Source organism: Sturnira hondurensis, unplaced genomic scaffold, assembly GCF_014824575.4.
Source record: "Sturnira hondurensis isolate 20B ecotype Veracruz unplaced genomic scaffold, ASM1482457v3 Scaffold0003090, whole genome shotgun sequence".
Lineage (NCBI taxonomy): Eukaryota > Metazoa > Chordata > Mammalia > Chiroptera > Phyllostomidae > Sturnira > Sturnira hondurensis.
In genome coordinates, this window is record NW_028075721.1 from 8543070 (window position 1) to 8564951 (window position 21882).

Consider the following 21882-nt stretch of genomic DNA (forward strand, 5'->3'; position numbering starts at 1 on the left):
GCATGGGCCTTGCCCTTGGGGGGAGCCTATGGGGCTGAGTGTCTCGCTGGACTGGCCTTGGGTTCAAACCTGGGTTTGAGTTGGGCTAACTGGAGTCTCTGGACGGTCCTCTTGCTCTTCACCGCCTTGCTTTCTCCTGCAGCTGGGTCCAAGGAGGCCTCCAGGGCGAAGGATGCTGGGTGAGTCCCCATCCCTGAGCGCTGGTTTGGGACCCGACGTCTGCCCCAGGGCAGCTAAATAATTTGGGAGGCCAGGGCAGCATGCAAACGCAGGACTCCTTTAAAGATTGCTAAGGGTTTAAGACTGTGATGACAGAGCATCAAAAATAAAAAATGGGCCCTTCTAAGTGTGGGGCCCAGTGTGACTGCACTGATCACATCCCCATGGAGCCGGACCTATCTGTCCTGGTCACAGGGTGTCCACTGCTGCATCTGGGTCCCTCAGCAGCCCCTACCCCTCACCTGCTGCCCAGGAGGCCAAGGCTGGGCCTGTTAGCCAAGAGCTTGGCCCAGCCCTGGCCAGAATTTGAGGTTGGCAGGTTTCCCCACCACCTGAGGTCTTTTGGGAGTGTCCAGCATAAGGCCTCCACTGTGCAGAATAGGAGCTGAGGGCCAGGAAGGGAGGGGTGAGGCCTGGGGCCCCAGTTGGGGGACAGACCAGTGTAGCTGGCCACTCCTCAGGCCACCAGGCTGACTACCAGCCCCTCTGCAGGCCCGGGCCCTGGCTGCTCAGGTGGTTTGAGCAGAACCTGGAGAAAGTGCTGCCTCAGCCTCCAAAAACCTCCGAGGTAAGTGGAGGAAGAGGGGAAGCAGGAAGCTGACCACCTCAGGGGGCTCAGGAAGGACATACCTACTCCAGCAGTGTGTTCCCACCCCACTCAGGGTCCCGGATGGGAGGAGTGACCGCAGGGCAGAGACAGGGGATTCAGGGGGAAGGCAGGCCAGTGCATGGCTGGCCAGGGGAGGGAGTGGGCAGGGCATGCTTTACTCCATGCCCTTTCTCCCTGCTTATGTCCAGGGCTGCAGAGATGAGCCCGCAGACGCTGCTTTGGGCCCAGGTATGGGGAGGGGGCCTGGGAAGGGGCTGTCTGAGACGGTCACAGCCTGGCCTGGGGGTACAACTGGGGCCTGAGGGATCCTGGGGGAGGACCGTAGCTCTCACCCAGGCTAGGGAGGGGTTCAGGGCTTGCTGGGAGTGGTCTCTTGTGGGGGCATTAGAACCCCCTCCAAAGTCCAGGCTGGACAGCCAGGGGTCTGGGACAGCCTCATGAAGTCTTAGTCAAGTCCCTTCTGCTCCCCCAGCCTTGGTTCTGTGTCTGTTCAATGATAGGGCAACCCCAAGGGGCCCCCACTCAGTTATTTTTGCCTCTCAAGTCTGGCCCCCTGTGCCCGTCAGGGGTTACACGGAGCCCTGACACGTCTGTCATCTTAGTTTCCTGCTGTCCCTGCTGCTTAGAGCCCCCGGGACACCCCGTGGAAACAGAGCCCACGCTGCAGGCCCCGGAGAGTCACCCCCTGCCCACTCCTGGCCCCCCGGAGCCTGAGGAGGAGCTGATTCCACAGCCCGAGCCCGGCTTCCAGGCTTCCTCCCTGCCGCCCCCCAGCGACCCTGCCAGGTGAGCCTCCCTCAATGCCACACATCCTGGGGAGCAGCCGCCCAGCACCCACCCTTCACCAAACACTTTTTAAATTATAAAAGTAACACATGCCCCTGGGAGAAAATTCAGAGGGGCTTCCAGGGCCCCTTCCCAGGGCAACTGCATCCGCAGCTCCTTGGCCTTCCCAGCGTTTTCTAGGCACGGACAAGCTTGTGAGCGCGTTTCACTTTTAAGTGAACCCACCTGACAATAGCACACTGTGTATACTCTTCTGTATCTTTCTTTCTTCACCCTGAAATGTCTCTTTGAAGTGGTTTTGTCTGTTTAGGCCAGCTTCATTCTTTCCACGGCTGCGTAGTACTCTGTTAGACGCATGCGCCAGCTTTTATGTAACCACGTGGTAGACATTGAGTTTGTTTCCACTCTCTTACTGTAAGCCAGAGCCTCGTAGAGGCATCATTTCACCACATGCAAGCAGTTCTGTAGGGTAAACCATAGGAAAAGAAGTTGCTGGTCCAAAGGGTACATGCATGTAAAATCGGGGTTGGTACTGACAGGTGCCCTGCCCCGGCAGTGGGTGAGGGGCCTGAGGTGGACCTATGGGGGTGGGGTGGGGGTTGGGGGGAGCCTGAGTTCCCTGCTGGGGTCTGACCGTCAGCTAGAGACTTGCCTAAGGAGGCCAGGGAGGGGGACCATTGTCTTTGGGCTGGAGACCTGGGTTCTGGTCTGCCTCCTGGCAGGCTTGCTGTCTGCCTTGGGTTGGGGGGGATCAGGCTCAGGCTCTGGTGTCACTTTCCCGCCTGGACAAATGGCTCTCTCCCACCTGCAGGTTGGTGGCGTGGCTCCTGCGTAGGCTGGAGATGGCCCTGCCGCAACCGGCGCTCCGTGCGAAGGCTGAGGAACAGGTGGGTGCTGGGCCTGGGGAGAGAGGGCCTTGCGTGGAGGCAGGAGGGTTATTGGGAGCCCAGGTGAGAATGGGGAGGGAGGCTTCAGTGGGAGCCCAGCCAGCCCAGCCTGCCCGTCTGCACTGCCCAGCCTCTCTGCATGCCCTCTGAGGATCCACATCTGCAGGGCTGAGCCTACGGGTTCAGCTCTGCCTGCTGAGTGGTCCCAGCTGCGGGGGGGGCGGGGGGTGCAGCAGTACAGGGAGGAGACTCCCAGGATCATCAGGGAAGGCTTCCCAGTGGAGGTGGCCTGCAAGCTGAGACCTGAAGGATGAGCAGGAAGTGGGTGTGTGAAAGTGAATGCAGGTGGTTTTGAAAGGGCCCTTTTGGGCAAAGGACCCGCATGTGCAAAGGCCCAGAGATGAGAGAGGCCAGGAATGTCCTGGGGAGAAGGCAGGGATCTAAGAAGCCAGTGGCTCTGTGTGTACTGCTAATGACCTAGGAGTCCAGCAGGGATGGTGCCATGCAGGCAGCAGGGCCTCTGTCACCTCTTCCTGTCCAAGAACTTGGCCCCTGGCCCTTCTCTCTTGGAGACGATTGGCCGTTGTCACAGAAGCACCTGAACCTGGAAGGTGGGAGGCTTGCTGCAGTAGAGGGAGGGCAGGGTCCCCAGCCTGCGACCTGGGCCCTCCATGCGGCCTCTAGGGAGGCAGAAGGAGCGTGGCTTTGGCGTTTCCCAAGAGCATGGAAGGGGGTCTGGTGGTAGAAACAATTAGTCACCGAAGATGCTGGGATGGAGAGCAGGGGCCCCTGAGGACGGAAGTAGGGGACAGGGAAGGTACAGAGAGGACCTGGTGCAGACAGAGCTTTGAGACAACCCTCCCGGGTTTTTCATGCAAAGAGAACCGAAGAGGATGCTCCAGGCACGGAGCCCAGCCTGGGCAAAGGAGCTGAGGCAGGACCGGGCAGGGGCGGAGGGCCACCTTGGAGACGGGAGAGGAGAGGCAGGGAAGAGGGGAGCCCCGGGCAAGGGGATCTTCTGATAGTGTCCTTGTAGGGAAGGAGGGACGGTTGACACAGGGAAGCCGGTAAGGGGCCACAGCAGTTCTTCCCCCTTTCCCCCCATGCAGGAGCCTGGCTCCCCTGGGACGTGTGACGTGCAGTCCAGTAAGTGACACGCTGGGGAGGTCCTCACATGCATCTCTGGGAGTGTTGCATGGGCAATGAGACTGTCTCTCGCCCGAACTTACTTGGGGGTGGGTTGGGGGCAGAGTCAGTGTCTCCCAACCAGGAGCTGAAGGAGCCTGTGCCCTGGAGGCCCCACCTCAGGCCAGCCTGGCCAGGTAGCAGATGGTGGCTGGAGGACCCTGCTGGAGGCTGGGGAGATGGTTGTACTTGGCCTGCCTTCCAGCTTCTATGCAGAGAAGACAGCTCTGAGGCCCAGGAGGTGGGAGCCCCCAGAGGGAGCTCCCATTGCCCCTGGCAGCTGGGCTTGTGGGTTCGGCTGAGTGGAGTCCCTGGCTGAAGGGTGAGGGCAGACGGATGGGGAACTGGAGGCGCAGACTCAGCTCCCTTGAGCTGGGAGGGAAGCCGGCCCCCGTCCCCATGGCCAGGTTGGGCAGGTGAGTGTGGTACCTTTTATCCCAGGCCTGCATCCAGACTGGGGGACAGTCTGAGGCCAAGAGGAGTGGGCCAGAACCCCAAATCTGCCCTTCTTTCATTTCATGGCCTCTGAAAGGTGTGAAGTGAACAGGGTACCCATCCATCCATCATCCATCATCCATCATCCATCATCCATCATCCATCCATGCATTCATTCACACAAGTCACGGAGGGCCTGCTCTGTGCCAGGCCCCTGGGGAGTGCTAGAGGTGGGTCAGCCCAGTCCCCCTAGGCTGAGGGTGGTCTTTACGAGACCTCTGAGGCAGGGGGTGGCCACGGTGGCCTGGAGTCCAGGCAGGGAAGCTGACGGTAGAGCCTGGTCTGACAGAGTGGCTGTGGGAGGCGGGGGGTCTGCGTGACCGAGACGACATTGTGAGCAGGGCTCATTCAGTCTCATGGAGCTCATGGCCACCCTGTTGGACACAGAACAGGGACCCCCATGGCTGCTGGGCCAGGCAGTGACATGTCCAAGGTCACAGAGCAAGTTCTCATGGAGTGGAGGTTAGAGTCCCCTTGGCCTGGCAGCACTTTCCCAGCTGGGCTGAGGTTAAAGGAAGAGGGAAAGTTCCTTGGGACAGAGCCCCCCACCCCTGCCCCTCAACCAGGGGTTGCTGAGAGCATTGACAGATGGAGCCTCTGGCTCCCCTTAGCCTGTCCCTGCTCCTCTGGAGGCAGGCAGAACTCTAGGAAGCAGGACTCTAGGCCAGTTGTAGGTAGGGCCTCCCTGTGTGCTGGAGTGTGGGGCCAGGGGTCAGGGGTCAGGGGTCAGGGGTGGGCACTAGGGCAGCAATGGGGTGAGTCAACACTCCGCCAGGAACTGGGCGTTAGTTTCCTGGGGCTGCCATAACCCAGGGCCACCGACTGGTGCTTCCAAGGAGCAGAAATGTACCCCTCCCCTGTCCAGGAGGCCAGGAGTCCCAAACCCAAGTGTGGGCAAGGTTGGCTCTTCCCGGAGCTCTGAGGGGGGCACCATCCCCGCCTCTCTCCTGGCTTCCAGTGGCGGTTAGCAATCCTTGGTGCCCCAGGCTCCTAGCTGCCTCCTGCCCTCTGTCCGTTTCTGGCACATCCCCTGCTTCCTCTCTTATAAGGATACTGGTCACTGGCCTGCCCTAAATCCAGGGTGATCCCATCTTGAGATCTATAACTAATGCCATCTGTAAAGACCCTGTTTCCAAACAAGGTTATAATCGCAAGTAACAGGAGTTAAGACTTGGGTTATGTTTTGGGGGAACACTACTTGATCCAGTAGACAGGGTGATCTTGAGGGGCTGGGGATGAAGGTCCCCTTCTCCCCGCCCCATCCCCCAGCCTCCCCCTCCTTCACTCGCTCAGGCACTCACTCCTTCTGTGTCTGCGCCTAGCCACCCACCCTTCTGTCTTCTCCTTTGTCTCAGGGGTGGCAGCGGCTGGAGGCCACTGAAATAAGGGAGAAGGGAGTCTGGGAGAGCGGATGGACAAACGGACAGATGATGGAAGGAAAGAAGGGTGTCCTGAAGAGAAGACCTGCAGGGGTGGGGGGATGGGGTGGCTGTGGACCCCCTATGCTCCTTAAACACTGACCCCTGGCCCTCCCCACACTCCCAGGCCAAGCAAGGGGGAACCAGAGTCCCTCCCATGGCCCCAGAGCTTCCTCTTGGGGACTGAGGCTGGCCCCTTTCCCCCAGAACAAGGGGAAGGTCAGCTTGGGGCAGCTGGTGGCTTTAAGGCTAGACAGCAGGGAGAATTCCCACCGGAAGGCTGGGAAGGCCCTTGAAGGGCTTAAGTGGACACCTGCCCAGCCCTTGGCACGGTCCCACCACACAGCTGGTGTCCCCATGGGACATGGGTTTTCCCAGAAGAGGTTCTTCTAGGCTTGGCCTCGTCCCCTCCCCCAGAGGATCGGGGAGTGGACAGCAACAGATGCTTTTATTGACATTAAAGAGCACAAATCAGCACATTGAACCTGTGAATGCCTGATATGAGTACTCCAGACAGGCTAAAACGCCTGCTCAGGTTTGAAAAGTGGGTGCATTCGGTGTGGCCTGTGGTGTGGGGGATGTGGGGGTGGGGAGGAGGGAGCCATGGTCCCGAGCTGCTTGCCCTGGGTCCCTGCCGGCCCACGGATGTCTGTATTTGGGGCCTGGAGTGATTTTAAAAATTAGAATTAGTTGCCAACATCTAAAATGCAGTTGGCTTTTCATAGAAGAAGGCTGGCTTCTCTTGGAAACTGGGAAGAACCAGCTATAACGGGCCCACACTCTGTATTCCACTTCACCCATATACGCCATCTGCCCGGCTGGGGGGGCCTTTGAGTGTGAGACCCCTGAGGTCTCAAACTGGTGGTGAGGGTACAGTAGTCCTGCTAGAAAGAGAGGGACAGCTAATCCCAAGTCCTCCAGGCAGGAGGCAAAACTAGAAGAGTTAGAGACTATGTTTAAGGGACTAGGCTGTGGCAATGGGCAGCCACTGAAGGTGTCTGAGCAGGGGAGTGCCTTCAAAAAGAATACTGAGGCTTAGCAAACATTGCACTTTGGGCCCCATCCAAAGCATCCCAGAGCATCCAAAGCCTGCCGGGGGGGGGGGGAGGTTTTGAGCCAGGGCTCAGGCTGTGCCAGAGCCCAGGGTCTGGGTGGGGCCCTCGGCCTAGAAGTTGTGCCCCCTGCTCCCTGTCTGCTGGTCCTGGAAACAGGAGCTCCTTCCCCAGAGGATGCCGGTGAGCTTCACGGCCAGGGTCAGAACTTCACTCAGTGGCCCTGAGTGACATCCTAGGCTGGCAGAGAGGATGCTGGCCAGGTGGTGGCAGGCCCATACGGACTCCAGGGGTGAAGTGTGAGCCCCAGAAGGATCGGCAGTTTCCACGTGAGCTTGAGCATCCACAGTGGCCCATCTGTGACCTGGACACCTGGGGAACCCTGGAAAAGCCAGGACAGATGTGAATCATGTGTCTGCAGAGAGGGCCTCAAAGCCCCAGGGACAGGGACAGTGGCTCCTTCACCAAGGCCCTGCCCCAGGATCAGTGTGGCAGAATGCCCGCCCTTCCTAGCTGGTACCTGGGGCACCATCCTCCCCCAACCACAGAATCTTTGGCTGTAAACTGGGGACAGCTTGGGGCAGGCCTTGCAGGCCTAGCACAGAGCAGAAAGGAGGAAGTGCCTGTAAAACACTTACTCCCTAAATAGTATCTAAAAGAAAAGGTTAATGAAAGGAAAACAAGGACGCAAGCAAGGATACCTAGACTCTTTGGGACACCAGGGAGGCCCTCGGGGGCACATTTATCACCTGGGATTGCCCGCCAGGGAAACAGGACACAGGAGACCTGGCACTGCCTCTGCCATCCTGCGCGGCTTTGGACACGTCACTCGGCCTCTCTGAGCTAGCTCTGGGTCTGTAAAATGGGCGAGTACACTTCTCACCCTGCAGGGCTGCCATCAAAGCTAATGAGCTCACGGGCCAGGGAATGCACTGTCCCCTGGATGTCCCCTGCTATGCCCAGCAGGGACTTGCACCCAGTGGCTGCTTGGGGTGGAGACTCCACACCATTGCTGGATGGAAACGTAGAATGACACGCGCGACACAGCCCATCACCGCATTTGGGGCCACGCGTGGAAGAGCCCCCTGGGCAAACCCCAAGGCTGCTTGTAGGGCCGGAGGCTTTCCGCAGAGGGCGGCGGGCAGGTGCTCCCCTGTGAGGCGGGGTAACGTCTGCTGTTGGAGGCCAGGAGGCGGCCGTGGGGAGCGAGGCGGCTCCTGGAAAGGGTTTAGCTCTGTGCCTTGTGCATGAGAAGCACCCCATAAAGGGAAGTGCTAATCTGTGTCTCGGTTTGCTCATCAATAGAATGGGGCACAACCTATAATAGATGAAAAAGAACATGGAGATAATTGTTCCCACTTCGAAAGGCTGATGGAAGGACTGATTGAGTTAATCCATGTCATTCACCTAGCACAGGGCCTGGCACTAGTAACTGTTGTCATTATTATTACATATTATTCCACACCATGAATGATGATGTCCAAAGTCACAGGATCAGACTGGAAGCCAGCTTCCAGTTGAAGTCACCATTAGGAATTCATGCTTGGTGCAAGGGCCACCTAGATCCCCAGGGCTTTTGGAAACACCTGGTATCCAGGCAATTTCCTGTTTCTCCCCTTCTCTCCTGCCTGGGGGTGGGCTTAGCTTCCTGATGAGTTTCCCCCGCTCGCAATTCTGCCAAGCTCACAGCCCCAGTGTTCTCACCATCAGGGACCAGGGGATGCGGGGAAATGTTGGAAACTGCAGACTCCTCTCTGAAGGTGGGACCACCTCCATGAAAAAGTTGACCCCCTCAGGGGGCGGGGTCTGTAGGTCTACCAAAGAGAAAAAGACTCCCAGAAGCAGGTGCTGAGATTATGGGCACAAAGTACGCTGTCACCAGTGGGTGGCATCTAGAAGCAGGCTGCGGGTAAGCTCTTTCTCTGCATCCCTTGGGACATGGCAGGCCACCCTGCACCTGGATGTGGCTGGTGGACCTCCAGCTTGGGTCTTTTGGCATCACCTGCAACATTGTGGTTAGAAGCAGTTTCTACTCCACACTAATCCCAAGAAGGGGGTCTCAAAAAGAAACAAAAACTACCTATAATGGAAGCTCCCTCTCAAGTGGAAAAGGGTGGGGGTAGAACAGAAGGGGACAGGGTGAATGATCGTGGGCATCAGCCCATCACGTTAGCGCTGATCTGGTTGCTAATGGTCCTGTTGATAATGGTGCCGTGGCCAGGGTTGGCTGAGGGCTGCTGCGCAGCCGGTGAGGGCCAAGGCTCCCTGTGGGTTCCCTGGGACTCAGAGCCCCAAGCCCACTCTCCCCCACACCCTGTGTCCCCTGCAGTCAGCATCCTGCCCGGAGGGCAAGAGGAGCCGGATCTCGTGCTGGAAGAGATTGACCCTCACCGGGAGGAGGGTGAGCATCAGGAGGGCAGCCCCAGCCCACAGGGCTCAGCAGTGGCGGCTCCAGCTTATGAAGAGGAGCACGTGGCCGCGGAAGAGATGCCCAGGTGGGAACCAGAGAAGGCCCTGAACAAGGACTGGGAAGATAAGGGAGACACAGAACCTCAATCAGAGGCATGCAAGGGCCTAGAGGGGGAACCAAGTCTGCCCCTCCCTCCCTCCCCTTCCCCCAGACACCCATTCCTTCCCCAGGGCACAGCAGCTGCCAGGTTCTTCTGTGCCATTCCCGGAACCACCTGAGCACGACCTCCCCTCTTTTATTTTTGCACAAACCACGGCCTATCGCATGCACCTGCCCATCTGCACCTTGCTGTATGCACTTGGCGATTTCGCTTGAGATCTTTGCACCTTCAGTACATAGAGATATCTGCCCTTTTTTAGCAACTGTGTTGTATTCCATCATATGGATGTCCCCAGAATTTATCTAACCTGTCTACTATTAACGGGCATTGAGGCTGATTCAGAAGTTTGTGATTGTGAATAATTCTGCAACCAGGCCCCTTGCACATGCCTGTGAGTGCAAAGATGGGGAAACTGAGGCTTGGAGAGGATCAGGGGCTAAATAGTCACCATTAGGATCTCAGGCCATAAAGAGGCCTGCTGCTAGAGAGAGCCTGGGGCTACTCGGGTGGGGGGCCCCAAGTTGATTCTTTTAAAAATTTATTTATTTATTTATTTTTAGACAGAGGGGAAGGGAGGAAGAAAGAGAGGGAGAGAAACATCAATGTGTGGTTGCCTCTCATGCATCCCCCCCACTGGGGACCTGGCCTGCAACCCAGGCATGGGCCCTGACTGGGAATCGAATCAGCAACCCTTTGGTTCACAGGCTGACACTCAATCCACTGAGCTACACCAGCCAGACCCCCAAGTTGATTCTCGGTTGAGGGGTTCAGATATGGTCTCCAGGGGTCACAGGACATCTTACTGAAAGTGGGGGCAGGAGGTGGACTTGGGGTGCCCCGGCAGGGGGCTTATCTATTGCTTCTGAACTCATTTCAGGGAGCTTCCCCAGATTCAAGAAGAGAAAGAAGATGAGGAGGAGGAGGAAGATGAGGAAGAGGAGGAGGAAGAAGAAGAGGAGGAGGAGTCTGAGTAAGGCACTTAGGCCCTTGGTTAAGGAGTGACCCAGGGAGGTGGGGTTGCAGGGAGGGGCACCAGGCTTCTGGGGTGGGGCTGCACACAGGAGTGCCTTCCTTTCTTCTGTGCTGGTGCCGCTGAGCACAGACTGGGGAGGCTGGGGGAAGCTGGAGTCCCCCACCCACAGTGCTCACGATGACCTGGAACTCAGTACCCACTGCTCCCCAAACCCATCCCCACACACATGCAAACAAACATGAGAATGCAACCTCCACAGGGAGGGGGTGGGGGCATTTTGTTTATTGTGTCCGCTGCCACGTCCTCAGAGCCTCGAACAGTGCCTGGTACGGCAGGCACGACGTCAGTTTGTTTGAGTGCACAGAGGGGTGAAGGAGTGGACACAGCAGCAAGCTCCCAGCTCTGCCCCACAATTAACCAAACCAAGGCGCAGAGCCCTCTCCCGCCGACACAGCGCCCCCAGTGGTGACCCCGGCTGCCTCTGCGCCCAGTAAGGCTGCTGCGGTGGATTCCGCTCCCGGGCTGGTTAATCGCTGATTCTCCACCCACGCCCACAAACATCTCAGCGGCCAGAGTTCAGGTAAAACAGAGGTTAAAGAAGGGAGATCAGAACCCACTAAAAGTGAGACTCATCAAACTTGCTGAGAAACTCTGTCTTAATTATTCCAACCACTAAAAAGAGTCACTAGGTAACACGATAGAGGTGCCACAATATATAAATGTTATATTAACATTTATGTTAACAGTGACAAATCAACCTGACATTTTGCACAGTGTTGTGTCAAATAGATTTCACTAAAAAAAAAACAAACCAAAACCACCAAGAGGGAGCAGATTTGTAGGCTCGTGGGCTGGATGGAAGGACGGATGCAGGGGGGAAAACTGGGAGGTGAGGATCAGGCAGCTGGACGCCTGAGTCCAGAGTTAAGGGAGCGAGAGGTTGGACTGGAGACTGGATGGCAGGACCCTGGGCGTAGATGGGGCTGAAGCCCGAAAGCCACGTGGCTGGAGGAGATGCCCAGAGAGTGGGCATGGAGAGAGGAGAGGCCCACAGGCCAGATTAGAGCCAAGGAGAGGGGGAGGGGGCTCGGCGAGGGGGGAGGGAGGGGGAAAATGCCAGGCCTNCCGACACAGCGCCCCCAGTGGTGACCCCGGCTGCCTCTGCGCCCAGTAAGGCTGCTGCGGTGGATTCCGCTCCCGGGCTGGTTAATCGCTGATTCTCCACCCACGCCCACAAACATCTCAGCGGCCAGAGTTCAGGTAAAACAGAGGTTAAAGAAGGGAGATCAGAACCCACTAAAAGTGAGACTCATCAAACTTGCTGAGAAACTCTGTCTTAATTATTCCAACCACTAAAAAGAGTCACTAGGTAACACGATAGAGCTGCCACAATATATAAATGTTATATTAACATTTATGTTAACAGTGACAAATCAACCTGACATTGCACAGTGTTGTGTCAAATAGATTTCACTAAAAAAAAACAAACCAAAACCACCAAGAGGGAGCAGATTTGTAGGCTCGTGGGCTGGATGGAAGGACGGATGCAGGGGGGAAAACTGGGAGGTGAGGATCGGGCAGCTGGACGCCTGAATCCAGAGTTAAGGGAGCGAGAGGTTGGACTGGAGACTGGATGGCAGGACCCTGGGCGTAGATGGGGCTGAAGCCCGAAAGCCACGTGGCTGGAGGAGATGCCCAGAGAGTGGGCGTGGAGAGAGGAGAGGCCCACAGGCCAGATTAGAGCCAAGGAGAGGGGGAGGGGGCTCGGCGAGGGGGGAGGGAGGGGGAAAATGCCAGGCCTGAAGGTTGGAAAGTATTTCAAGGAAGGAGGAGGTGATCTTTTGCCTCAAGAGCAGACCACAGTTCCGGGGACCAGTGACAATGTAGCTGTGGAAGGATGGGAGATGATGCTTCAAAGGCCTTGAACTTGACTTCCTGGGAGCAATGAGGAGCCACAAAATGAGGTTTGTGAGCAGAGGAATGGCACAATCTGGCCGCTGCTTTGTGGAAGGACGAGGCAGGGAGAGCAGGGAGGAGGCCGCTGTCCCAATCGGGCCAGACTGATTGGATCAGTCCCTTGCTCCACCCCCTCAAAATATCCACCCCTTTGGCCTTCGGTAGACCCAGGGCAGGGTAGCACCTGGAGTGTTAGGAGCATGGGCTCTGCTCTTAGCAGAGAGTCTTGGGCCAGGGGCACACCTGCACGGAGCTTCCACCCCACACCTGTAAAATGGGGGGCAACAATAGCGCCCTGCAGAGTGGTCATGGGCCCAGCGATGGGTGTGGTAAGATCTGTGCTACAGTGAGGGCCCCACAGAAGGTCCCTGATGTTCAAATCCCCACTGAGGGCTGTGTTTAGTCCCTACCAGGAAAGAGTTAAAATGATGAGACCAACACAAGATTTTGGGGCAGGAATGCTGCTCAGTGTCATCTGCTTTTAGTCCACCCCTGCCTGGGTTGCATATAATCTTTCCATCCCTAGCAAGAAGCCATGTAGCTGCTTGCTTCCCTCCAATGATGGGGAGCTCACCTCTCAAAGGCCGTCCGTTCCATCCACATGCCCCTCTCACTTATGAAATTATTTCTTCCCTTAAAATGAAGTATGCTTCCTTATGATTTCTGTGACCCTGGACTCATTCTGCCCTCTGGGTCCCCCAGAGCCTGCCTACTCTCACTAACAGGTGGCTGCTCTTCCCCTTGGTGAGCACCTTTGATGCTGCCTACCTTCCTTAGCGCAGCCTTGTTCACTGTCTGCTTTCCACCCGCCTCTGTGCAGAGCGTACCAGGGGCAGTAGTTCCCCCGTTAAACCTGTGTGCCCAACACCTAGTCCTGAAAACCCCCTTCTATGCACCATTCCTGAGCTGAAACACCCCTCGAAGGCCAATGATCCAATGTGCTCACACACATGCACGTGCACTACTTGTGTTCTCAGTGCACAGTGCACATACACACTGTCATAGACACAGCAGCACACACATGGTGGGGTCTGCAAACAGACACAAGCTCACATGTACACACTTGTGGATACACTACCCCCTGGGTGTATTCTCATGCACACACAGCATGTGCATCCAGTTACTCACAAATGCTGCAGGCACATACACACTCCCACAAATGTTTACCCAGAGTTTCACACTTAGGGATGTTTTGGGCCCAGGGCTCCAGGCAGGGATGGGGGCGTTCTATGGTGAGAGAGTGTGATCCCAGAGCCCGGGCCAGAGGGTTCCAGGATGGGCAAGGGGCAGGCTGTCACTGTCTGGGGAAGGATGCTCTCAGCCAGCGTTGTGGAGGCGCAGGGGTTACTGATGACGCTGGCAGATGGTCACCTAGCGACCAGGTCTCTGCGGGCAGCAGTTCAGCTTTTCCTAGCAACCGCAGACTTTTGGTCCCCACCTGGCCTCCTGGGAGGGTTTCTGCAGAGTTCCCTGCACATCCCTTCAATCTGATTAGAGGCAGGAAGAATCGGTGGCTCATCCGTCACCCGAGCCACACTGGTTCCAGAGCCAGCCTTGCAGGCTCAGGGCTGAGTAGGTGCTTCGAAGTCTCCACTCGCAGGCCCTGTCTAGGGGCTTGGGATGAGTGCCGTAGCCCCTAGCTGAACTTCCGCACCATGGGCGTCCTTGTCAGCACAGACAGCAAGATCCAAGTAGGTGGCTGCGTCTCCCTAAGGGCTCCCCTCCTCCCTTCTTTTGGGGTTACGGTGCCGGGTGAAGAGTCTGCTGAAGGTGACTGTGAGGGCCTTAATTTGGGGGCACAGCCTGCTGGGCGGCCTGGGGGAGGAGGAGCGGGCTCTGGGCTGCCAGTGCTCCTCCCTGCACCTTTAACCCTTTCACTTGGAGAGCCCGGGACTGGGAGGGCGCTCTGTGTCCGACCCTCCACTTGGAATTCCCTGGGATTTGGGGACCTTCCAGAAGTTGATGGCTTGCTGCTTCTGGGCCAGGGAAGAGGGTTTCTTGGCAGGCACTGCTGACCGGAGGCAAATACGACTTTAGGCACATAAGTCCCCAAACGACCCCTGGTGGCATGGATGGGGCCACGGTAGGGCTGGTTAGGCGTCTCAATAGTGGGGGATGTTTTTCAAAACGTTTCCCAATCCACGTGGGTGATTCATAGCCCTGAAGAGCGCTGCCTCCACTGGGGTTGATAATGGTAATGAGAACGATCCTAGAAACAGCTGTGATTTGGCAAGCACTTGTTCTCTGTGCCAGGCACTGCGCCATGGCGTCTGCCGTGAACCCCATTTCACCGGTGAGCAATCGGGGGCTCAGAGACACGGGTGTCTGCCCTCAGGTGCAGGGCTGGCCTTCTGTCCCAGGCCAGGCTGGCTCCTAACAGACCCTTGGCACCACAGAGAGGGAACGCTGAGGGCCAGTCGTTAGAGAGGGAGAATCGAGAATGACCCCTGGCATGGGGAGTCTTTTCTGACTTTTCCATGAGACTCTCAGTGGCCCTCTGACCTCACCGAAATAGGTCGGGCTGTATGGGTGGGGCAAGTCCTACCCATTCGACAGGTGAGCAAACTGAGGCAGCATGAGGGCTTCCCAGTAACACCCATGGCCACACAGTGCCTTCCTGGCCTAACTCTGGAACAATCCAGACTTTGGGCAGCCTCTCACCGGGTTGTGGGAAGCTCATTTCCTGGAGCTTTGGGCTCTAAGAACCAAGGAGGGCCTAATTCCCACAATGCTTATAGGGGCCCACAGGAATGTTTAAATTTCTTTTAAAATCAGACCAAAAATTAAACTTTGAGATGGCAGAGAATGTTTTCATATATAACATTAACACATGAATCTTCATATAAATGCAGTCACAAAATGTATTTTTTCAATGCAATTTTACGGAGGCAGTGGCCTGTGAAACCTGAAGTGCCCGGCCCCACGGGCGTCATGATATGCCCTCGCTTCTGTGAGTTGAGTCTCTTTAAGGGACTCTTCCTCCCTGGGCAGAGTGGGGAGCACGACACCGACAAGTCAGGCCCCTCAGGATGGAAATGCTCATTCGGCGAAGAGAAATAAAGCGAGCTGGGTCTCTGGGTCCTGCTGACACTCGCCTCGCTCCTCCCTGTCACGTGGGGTCATGGGGACACTCAGAGGCGGGCAGTAGAGTTTTGTGCGTGGTCCTGGGGTCAGAGACACTGTGTTTTATCCAGATTTGCCTTGCACAGGCTGTGTGACTGTGGACAGGACACCTGACCTCTCTGAGCCTCTGATTTCCAAGCCAGCATGGGGGCAGTCGCAGCCCTGGCCTCCCAGGGTCACGTGGGGGAGGATTTGGGGAGACGCTGCATGCAGAGTGCTGAGTGCCGTGCCGTGGCATGCACCCTGTGAGAGCCGCTGTGATGATGGGGTTGCCCGTTGATCCTTTTCCCAGCTTCTGGCTGCAAACTGCCTGGGGCTGTAGCCTGCCTCCTCTGCACGCCCCCTCCCAAACCTTGGGAGGGCCGAGAATAGCGAATCCAGGTTCATCGCCGGTCACCCTCCATGAGCCCTTGCTGACTGGTCTGCTGGGTGAGCGGGCTGTGCGGAAGCGAGAGCTAATTGTACCCACAAAAATCTCATCAGCCCTGATCTGAGTCACATGTTAACCCAGAGGTCACACCTGGGCATCTAAGGCCCCAATTTAGCCTGGAGACAGGCTCTTTGGAATGTCTACATGTTAATACATGGATAGATTAATTTGGATTAATTATCAGCACCAGGAGATTCCACCTTAAAACGTGTAGTTTAGGCTCCTCTAGAAAATCAGATCTGGCCACTGAGACCCCACTCCAAGTGGAGTATGGTTGCTTTCTCAGGGGGCATAGGTTCTCTGATTTGCCTCAGTCCTCTCTGCTCCCCAGAGTATCCCCCTGGTCCCTGTCATTCATGCGTGCCTGCTGCCTGGGCTAGGGACCCCTGAGAGCTTCAGCAGTTGCAGTGTGGCTCTGCTCCCACATGTGGAAAAAGTGCAGGCTGGTGTGTGAGGGTTTATGTGGAGTGTGGCAATGTGCTGTGTGATTTCGGCCAGGTCACTTCGCCTCTCTGGGCCTCGCTTTTCTCGTACTCCCTGCCATGTCTGCATTGTCACCAAGGTTGCCTGGAGACTCTCAGAGAGGAAATACGGGACATGTATTTTGAACACCATACAGTGCCCTTTGATCCCACCCCGGGGGACAGTTCCTCTAGCTGTCCTCCACACTCTTCTTTGCACATGCTGCTCCCCCTTCCTGGACACCCTTCCCCACCTATTCCTGATGGGCAGCTCATCATCCTTGAGGTCCAGCTCAGAGGTCACCTCCTCTTAGAAGCCCTCCTTCCTAGGCAGAATTGTGGCTATGCCCTTCACAGCCCCTTGTGCCCTCATGAGTCTCAGACCGGGAGGCTGTCAGCAGGCCACTTGGTCTGCTGTCCTCCCTGTGCTGGGAGCCTCGGGAGGGTGAGGACATATCCAGGGCAACTTTGTGCTCCAGTTCCTGGCATAGGGCTGGCACTTAGCAGTGCTCAGGAAACATTTGACACCCCTAACCCTGGCCCTTTCCTCCCCGACTCTGGGTCACAGTGTCCTGCTGGATAGCTGTCTGGTGTCAGAGGCCGGCGAGGACCCGAGAGGAGTAGACAAGAAGGTCACCCAGAGGGCCTCATGCCAGGTAGGAGCATCAGCAGGCCTGGCACCGGCTCCCTGTGAGGCTTGGGCTGGCTTTGGTGGGAGGGGCTGGGACCTCATCCCTTTGCTTACAGGGGACAAGGTCTTGTGCGGTGCCCACTGGACAGAGGGGAGCAGGGTGGTGGGGGCTGCCATGCCCTGCTTATACCAGCGGTCCGATGGTGTTAGGAGGGGCCTGAGGTGGCAGTGGGTGGGGAGCCACTGGACCTCATGTGGCTGTGTGGCCCTGGACAAGTCACCACCCCTCTCTGGGCCTCAGTGGCCACCTTTGTAAAGACACCTGCCTGGGTGTGGCACACAGCTGTTTGCTGTGAAGTGTGGTGCCCGGCGGGAGGGCTGCAGTGGGTTCATTCCCGAACACGTGGGGCTGTGTGACAAGACCCCCTTGTTATATGTGACAAGTTGGGGTGGGGCCTGGGGCTCCTGCATGCCGCCCCCCCAACAAGGTGGAGGCCACCTCCCCAGATGCCCCAGAAGGTGGGCTGCACAGGGCTGGGATGGGGCATGGTGGTCACAGCTTCTGTTTCCCCCTTTATTTTTTCAGGAGGAGGCCTCCGCTGCCAGCTCAGGAGGTAGGTGTGTGGTGGGGGTGGAGGGTTACAGAGAATGTCCAGGCTGTACTTTCAGGCTGGGGCCAGTCTGGGTGCAGGGGCACCCCACCTCCTCTCCCTCCATCTGCACCACCCCTATACCCCTCCGCCTGCCCCATCCTTAGGCAAAACTGTCCTCTGTATCTTGGGGCCACATTATCGCAGCCGGCTGATGTATTTCCAAGGGCCCAGGGGGATGGCACTGAGGCCCCAGAACGCCAGCAGGCCTGGGAAACTGCTCTCAGCCAGCACTGCCCCCTCCCCCACTGAGAACGTAGCTCCCTCGGCTGTCACCCAGTGGGGGTTTGGCTCAGACATAACATGTCACAGTGACAACTGGGCCCAGAGCTTGCTAGTCTAGAAGGGCACATCCTAGACTCCACATCTCTTGATGAGCTTTTTCTTGCTGCTAAGTTCTCCAGGCTGGACCCAGCATGTCCCCTCCTACACAGGGACTATGGGGACAGAGTCTGGGGTCTGAGGCTATCTGGACACTGAGCCCTGCCCGTATAAGTTGGTATTGCCCTGGCTGACGTGGCTCAGTGGATTGAGTGCTGGCCTACAAAACAAAATGTCGCCAGTTCGATTCCCAGCCAGGGCACATGTCTGAGTTGTGGGCCAGGTCCTCAGTAGGGGGTCAGCGAGAGGCAACCCCACCTTGATGTTTCTCTCCCTCTCTTTCTCCCTTCCCCTCTGTATAAAAATAAATAAATAAAATCTTTTTAAAAAATCACCAAATACTTAAAAAAAAAAAGAAATCCTGGCATCTGGCTGAACCCCAGGCTATTAAATCAGAATCTCTGGAATGGGCCTGGGCATCGGACATTTCCAGTGCCCCCAGGAGATTCAATGTGCAGCCCCGTTGGGAACCGAGGCCCTAGGAAAATTTACTGCTTCTGTTGTAAGTGGAATTAACTCCAGGGTTTCTGTCTCTGGGATGGAAAATCCTGTAAGGCTAGGAATGTTCGAGTCTTGAGTCTATGAGTCTAAGGGTCTGAGAGTTCTAGGCTCTTTGATTTTCATTTAGTTTGAGTCTTGGGTGGGAAATGCTCCTGGTGATAGGTTAACAGAGAGTGCAAGGGTGGGGGGTGGCCCTGGGCTGGTTCTCAGAGCTGTTGGGTGGATCAGCTGTGTAACATGGTGATGCATTTTGACACTGAATTCCAGGGACAAGAGGGATGCCCCAAGACTTCCCATGTGGCTGCTGTGGGTGCAGGCAGACACCGGGATGGTCCGTGTTGGCCCCACCTCCCTAACTCCTTGCTCCTCCTTGCAGTCGCCAGAGTCCCGCCTCTGCCTAAGACTCCCCTGGTCCCAGCACCATGGCTAATCCAGGCCGGGACATGGAGCTGAGTCGCCTGGTCCAGGACCAGCCACCTGGCCAGGTGACCCTCGGGCTTGCACCCCCAAACCTGGTGGAGCACCTCCCGAATATGCCCAGCTACCGCCCCCCAATCACCCGCATCCCTGTCCTCATCTCCCGGAGGACCACCTTGTCCAACTCCAACTTCGCCAAGGTGACCAGGAGCTCCGTCCGCCGCCTAGGTAGCATTTCTCCCCAACCAGCATGCTCGCACCTGTGCTGTGTGCTTCTGCATGGCTGAGGCTACTTCCCAGCATGCTGTTGCGCTCAGGGTGTGGGACCACGAGATGGGCTCCTGGAAAACCACCCCTTCTTCCTCTGCTATCTGTGCCTTCATCATGCTTTGTGGTGACTTGAGGGTCCTTAGAGTAGACCCCTTCTCTCTGTGCCTAAAATGCCACAATTAGCAATTCATTTTGGGGGGTTAAACATTGCTTTCTGCAGATCATCATTTTTTAAAATACAAGTAGTCACTCACACCCTAGTGTGAACAAGTCACTCAGACCTCCAGGTCAAGAGGCTTGGGGCGGGGAGCTGGGTGGGGGAAGAGAATGAGCAGAGGGAAATGAAGTAGAAAAGGAATGTGGGTGTCCATTTCAGACAGACTCTTCTGACCTTGAGAGTTTGCTGGGTGCTGGCATTTCTGAGGACTGTTGGTATCTGCCCTGCAATTCCATCTCAGGGAAGGAGAGGCCCCGAGGCTGGCGGGCAGGGCAGGGGGAGAGGTATCCTTGGGGGCCGGGGCCGAGGGCAGGCCTGCCTGGCTCTGTGTAACTGTGACACAGTCCCCTCGGTGGCCTTCGGGCTTGCCACTTGCTGCCTGACGCCAAAGCACTCAGACATTCAGGACACACCCCAGTCATTGTCTGCCCAAACACAACCCAGACCCGCCCACTTTCCCTTTGGATCTGTTTATTTTTGGATGACACTGGCCAGAGTCACCTCTGACATCCGTCAGCAGGTAAAACCCGACATTTCCTGCTGTGAGACCCTGTGTCGTCCTCTCTTCTTTTCCCAACTTGGGGTGGGCGCAGAGTGGGTGGAGGTGGTGTGCTGTCATCACAGGACAAGGGCGGTGGCCAGGTTCAGGCTTCCCGGTGAACCCCACGTCCGCTCACTCCACAGGGTCCCCGACCTTTACCCCACACATCACTCCAGGATTTGTAGTCTGTACCAACTCTGCTTTTGTTTGCTTACTATTTTTCTTTCAACGGGTGTGCTTTTTTATTTGATGGCGTCTACCTAAGCAGGAAGCTTGCCTTGCCTATTAAAATGAAAACCGGCGTGGCTTGCCATAAATAGAAATAACCACAAAGGCACTGAAAATGAAGTGATGTTGATGATCTGTAGTGAGACAGATAGGGTGGTCGGCTGAAGGCTCCCAGCTGAGACCTGCTGTCCCAGCCACAAAGAAAGGGGCGAGAGTGGTCACCGAGGTGTTGCGGCCATAGGAGCGTGAGCCTGAGACTTCCGCTCTGTCCATTCGGGACCTAGACAGTTGGAATGAGAGCAATGTTCTCATCTGTGCTGTCCTTCGCCTGCTCTGTGCCACCTGAAGTCACCTTGTGTCCCGCCCTGGTCCCCGGGAGCCCCACACTTTGAGAAATATTCCCAGGAACACATTGGGACAGAGGCAGAACCGGCTGTCGTAAGACACAGGGTTTTAGCTGCGGCAAAGTCAGTGACAGCCGTGGTGAGAGCATCCTCGGTGCTGCTGCTTGGTACCTGTGAGGCTGGGTTGACGCGGGGCCTCTGCTGGTCCCCAGCCTCAGGATGGGGTAGAGTTTGAGCTCTGGGCCCGGCTGCCTGGGCCCACAAAACAGGGACGACTGTGCGAGCCAAGAGCAGCCAGGAAGGGAAAAAGAATGACTGTGTGTAAAGTACTTGGAGTTTAGTATAACAAATGCCTGGCGGGCACACAGAAAGTGCCAACAGTAAATATTATTATTCTCTAAGGAGTTACAAATATTATTCCTTGTATTCTTAATAGTATTGTCCTTGTTCTAGAAATCACTATAATGTAAACCAGTACGATTCCTATTCAAGTTCCCACTGTTTGAGAAATGCAAAGGCCAGGCTCAGGGATTTCCCTTCTCCCCTGGGGCGATTGAGGCGGCAGGTCTCACTCAGGGGTCGGGGAGCACCTGCTCCCACCCAGGCTCCGTGAGACAAACTCCTGGATGGGGGGGCATGGGCGTTTTCTGCTGGACCGTACGTGTCAGGGGCGGTGGGGCCCTTGTCCCTGCTGCCTGCGTGCCTCTGCCCCCACTCAGCTCCCTTCCTGAGTCTGCCAAGAAGCAGCATGCAGTCCCCTCTTCTCACGTTCTCTCCTGCTTCCCGCAGCCCGGGGCATCTCTTGTTAGTCTGGTAGCACTTCTTACATTTAAAAACGTCTCCATTCCTGCTCATTCTTTTCTCCTGGGAGCCTGGGGCCTAGTAAGACCGATGCCCCAAAGACCTGACACCTGCTTAGGTTCTTTCCACCGAACTCTGCCGAGGGTTGGCTCTCCCCGTGGTGGCATCAAAAAGAAGTCACAGGTGTTTTCAGGATGTTCCCTTTCCCCATCGAGGGATGTGTCCCTGCTGGGCCCGGCTGCTGTGGGGAGATCACATGCCCAGGTGCGCTGGGGTGTGGGGGCACCCCCTCCACCCCTCGGCGTCCTCTGAGCTCCGCCTTGGAGCAGACCTGGTCCCAAGTCCCAGGGGTGGGGAACAGCGCCACACCCAGGCTCCAGGGGGAGGGCCAGATTCTTGGGACGTGGGACTCGGCACCAGGCCTCTCAGGCCTCAGGAGAGGGGTTTGGTTGATGGGTTTGGGGGGCTCCCGGCATGTACAAAAACAAAGAAATACCAAACAGGCACCCAAAGAGGACCAATACTCACGACAAAGACAGGCAGTTACCCCTGACTGGAGGAAACTTCCAGAAGTCTCCCTTTGAAGCCCTTTAAGAGAATGGGGCCATGTGCCCCGCCCCCCGCCGGCCCGGGCCTGGGAAGGCACCATCACCCCCACCTCAGGTTGGGGAAACTGAGGCCCAGAGAAGGGAAGCAACTGAGCCAGGCTGTGCTAGGCTTGGCCCTAGGACTTGGG

General features: G+C 56.8%; 1 protein-coding gene across 1 annotated transcript in view; it reads left to right on the forward strand.

Annotated features, from left to right (window-relative positions):
• The window catches only part of CNGB1 (cyclic nucleotide gated channel subunit beta 1), a 59478-nt gene that overhangs the window by 5908 nt on the left and 31688 nt on the right, over window positions 1–21882 (forward strand). Inside the window, exons 7-16 of the mRNA XM_037041625.1 lie at window positions 143–179; window positions 712–787; window positions 1018–1057; window positions 1456–1615; window positions 2427–2502; window positions 3612–3648; window positions 8982–9147; window positions 10100–10192; window positions 16734–16821; window positions 17896–17935. Coding sequence (XP_036897520.1) covers window positions 143–179; window positions 712–787; window positions 1018–1057; window positions 1456–1615; window positions 2427–2502; window positions 3612–3648; window positions 8982–9147; window positions 10100–10192; window positions 16734–16821; window positions 17896–17935 — 813 coding nt within the window. The remainder of the gene's footprint in view (window positions 1–142; window positions 180–711; window positions 788–1017; window positions 1058–1455; window positions 1616–2426; window positions 2503–3611; window positions 3649–8981; window positions 9148–10099; window positions 10193–16733; window positions 16822–17895; window positions 17936–21882) is intronic.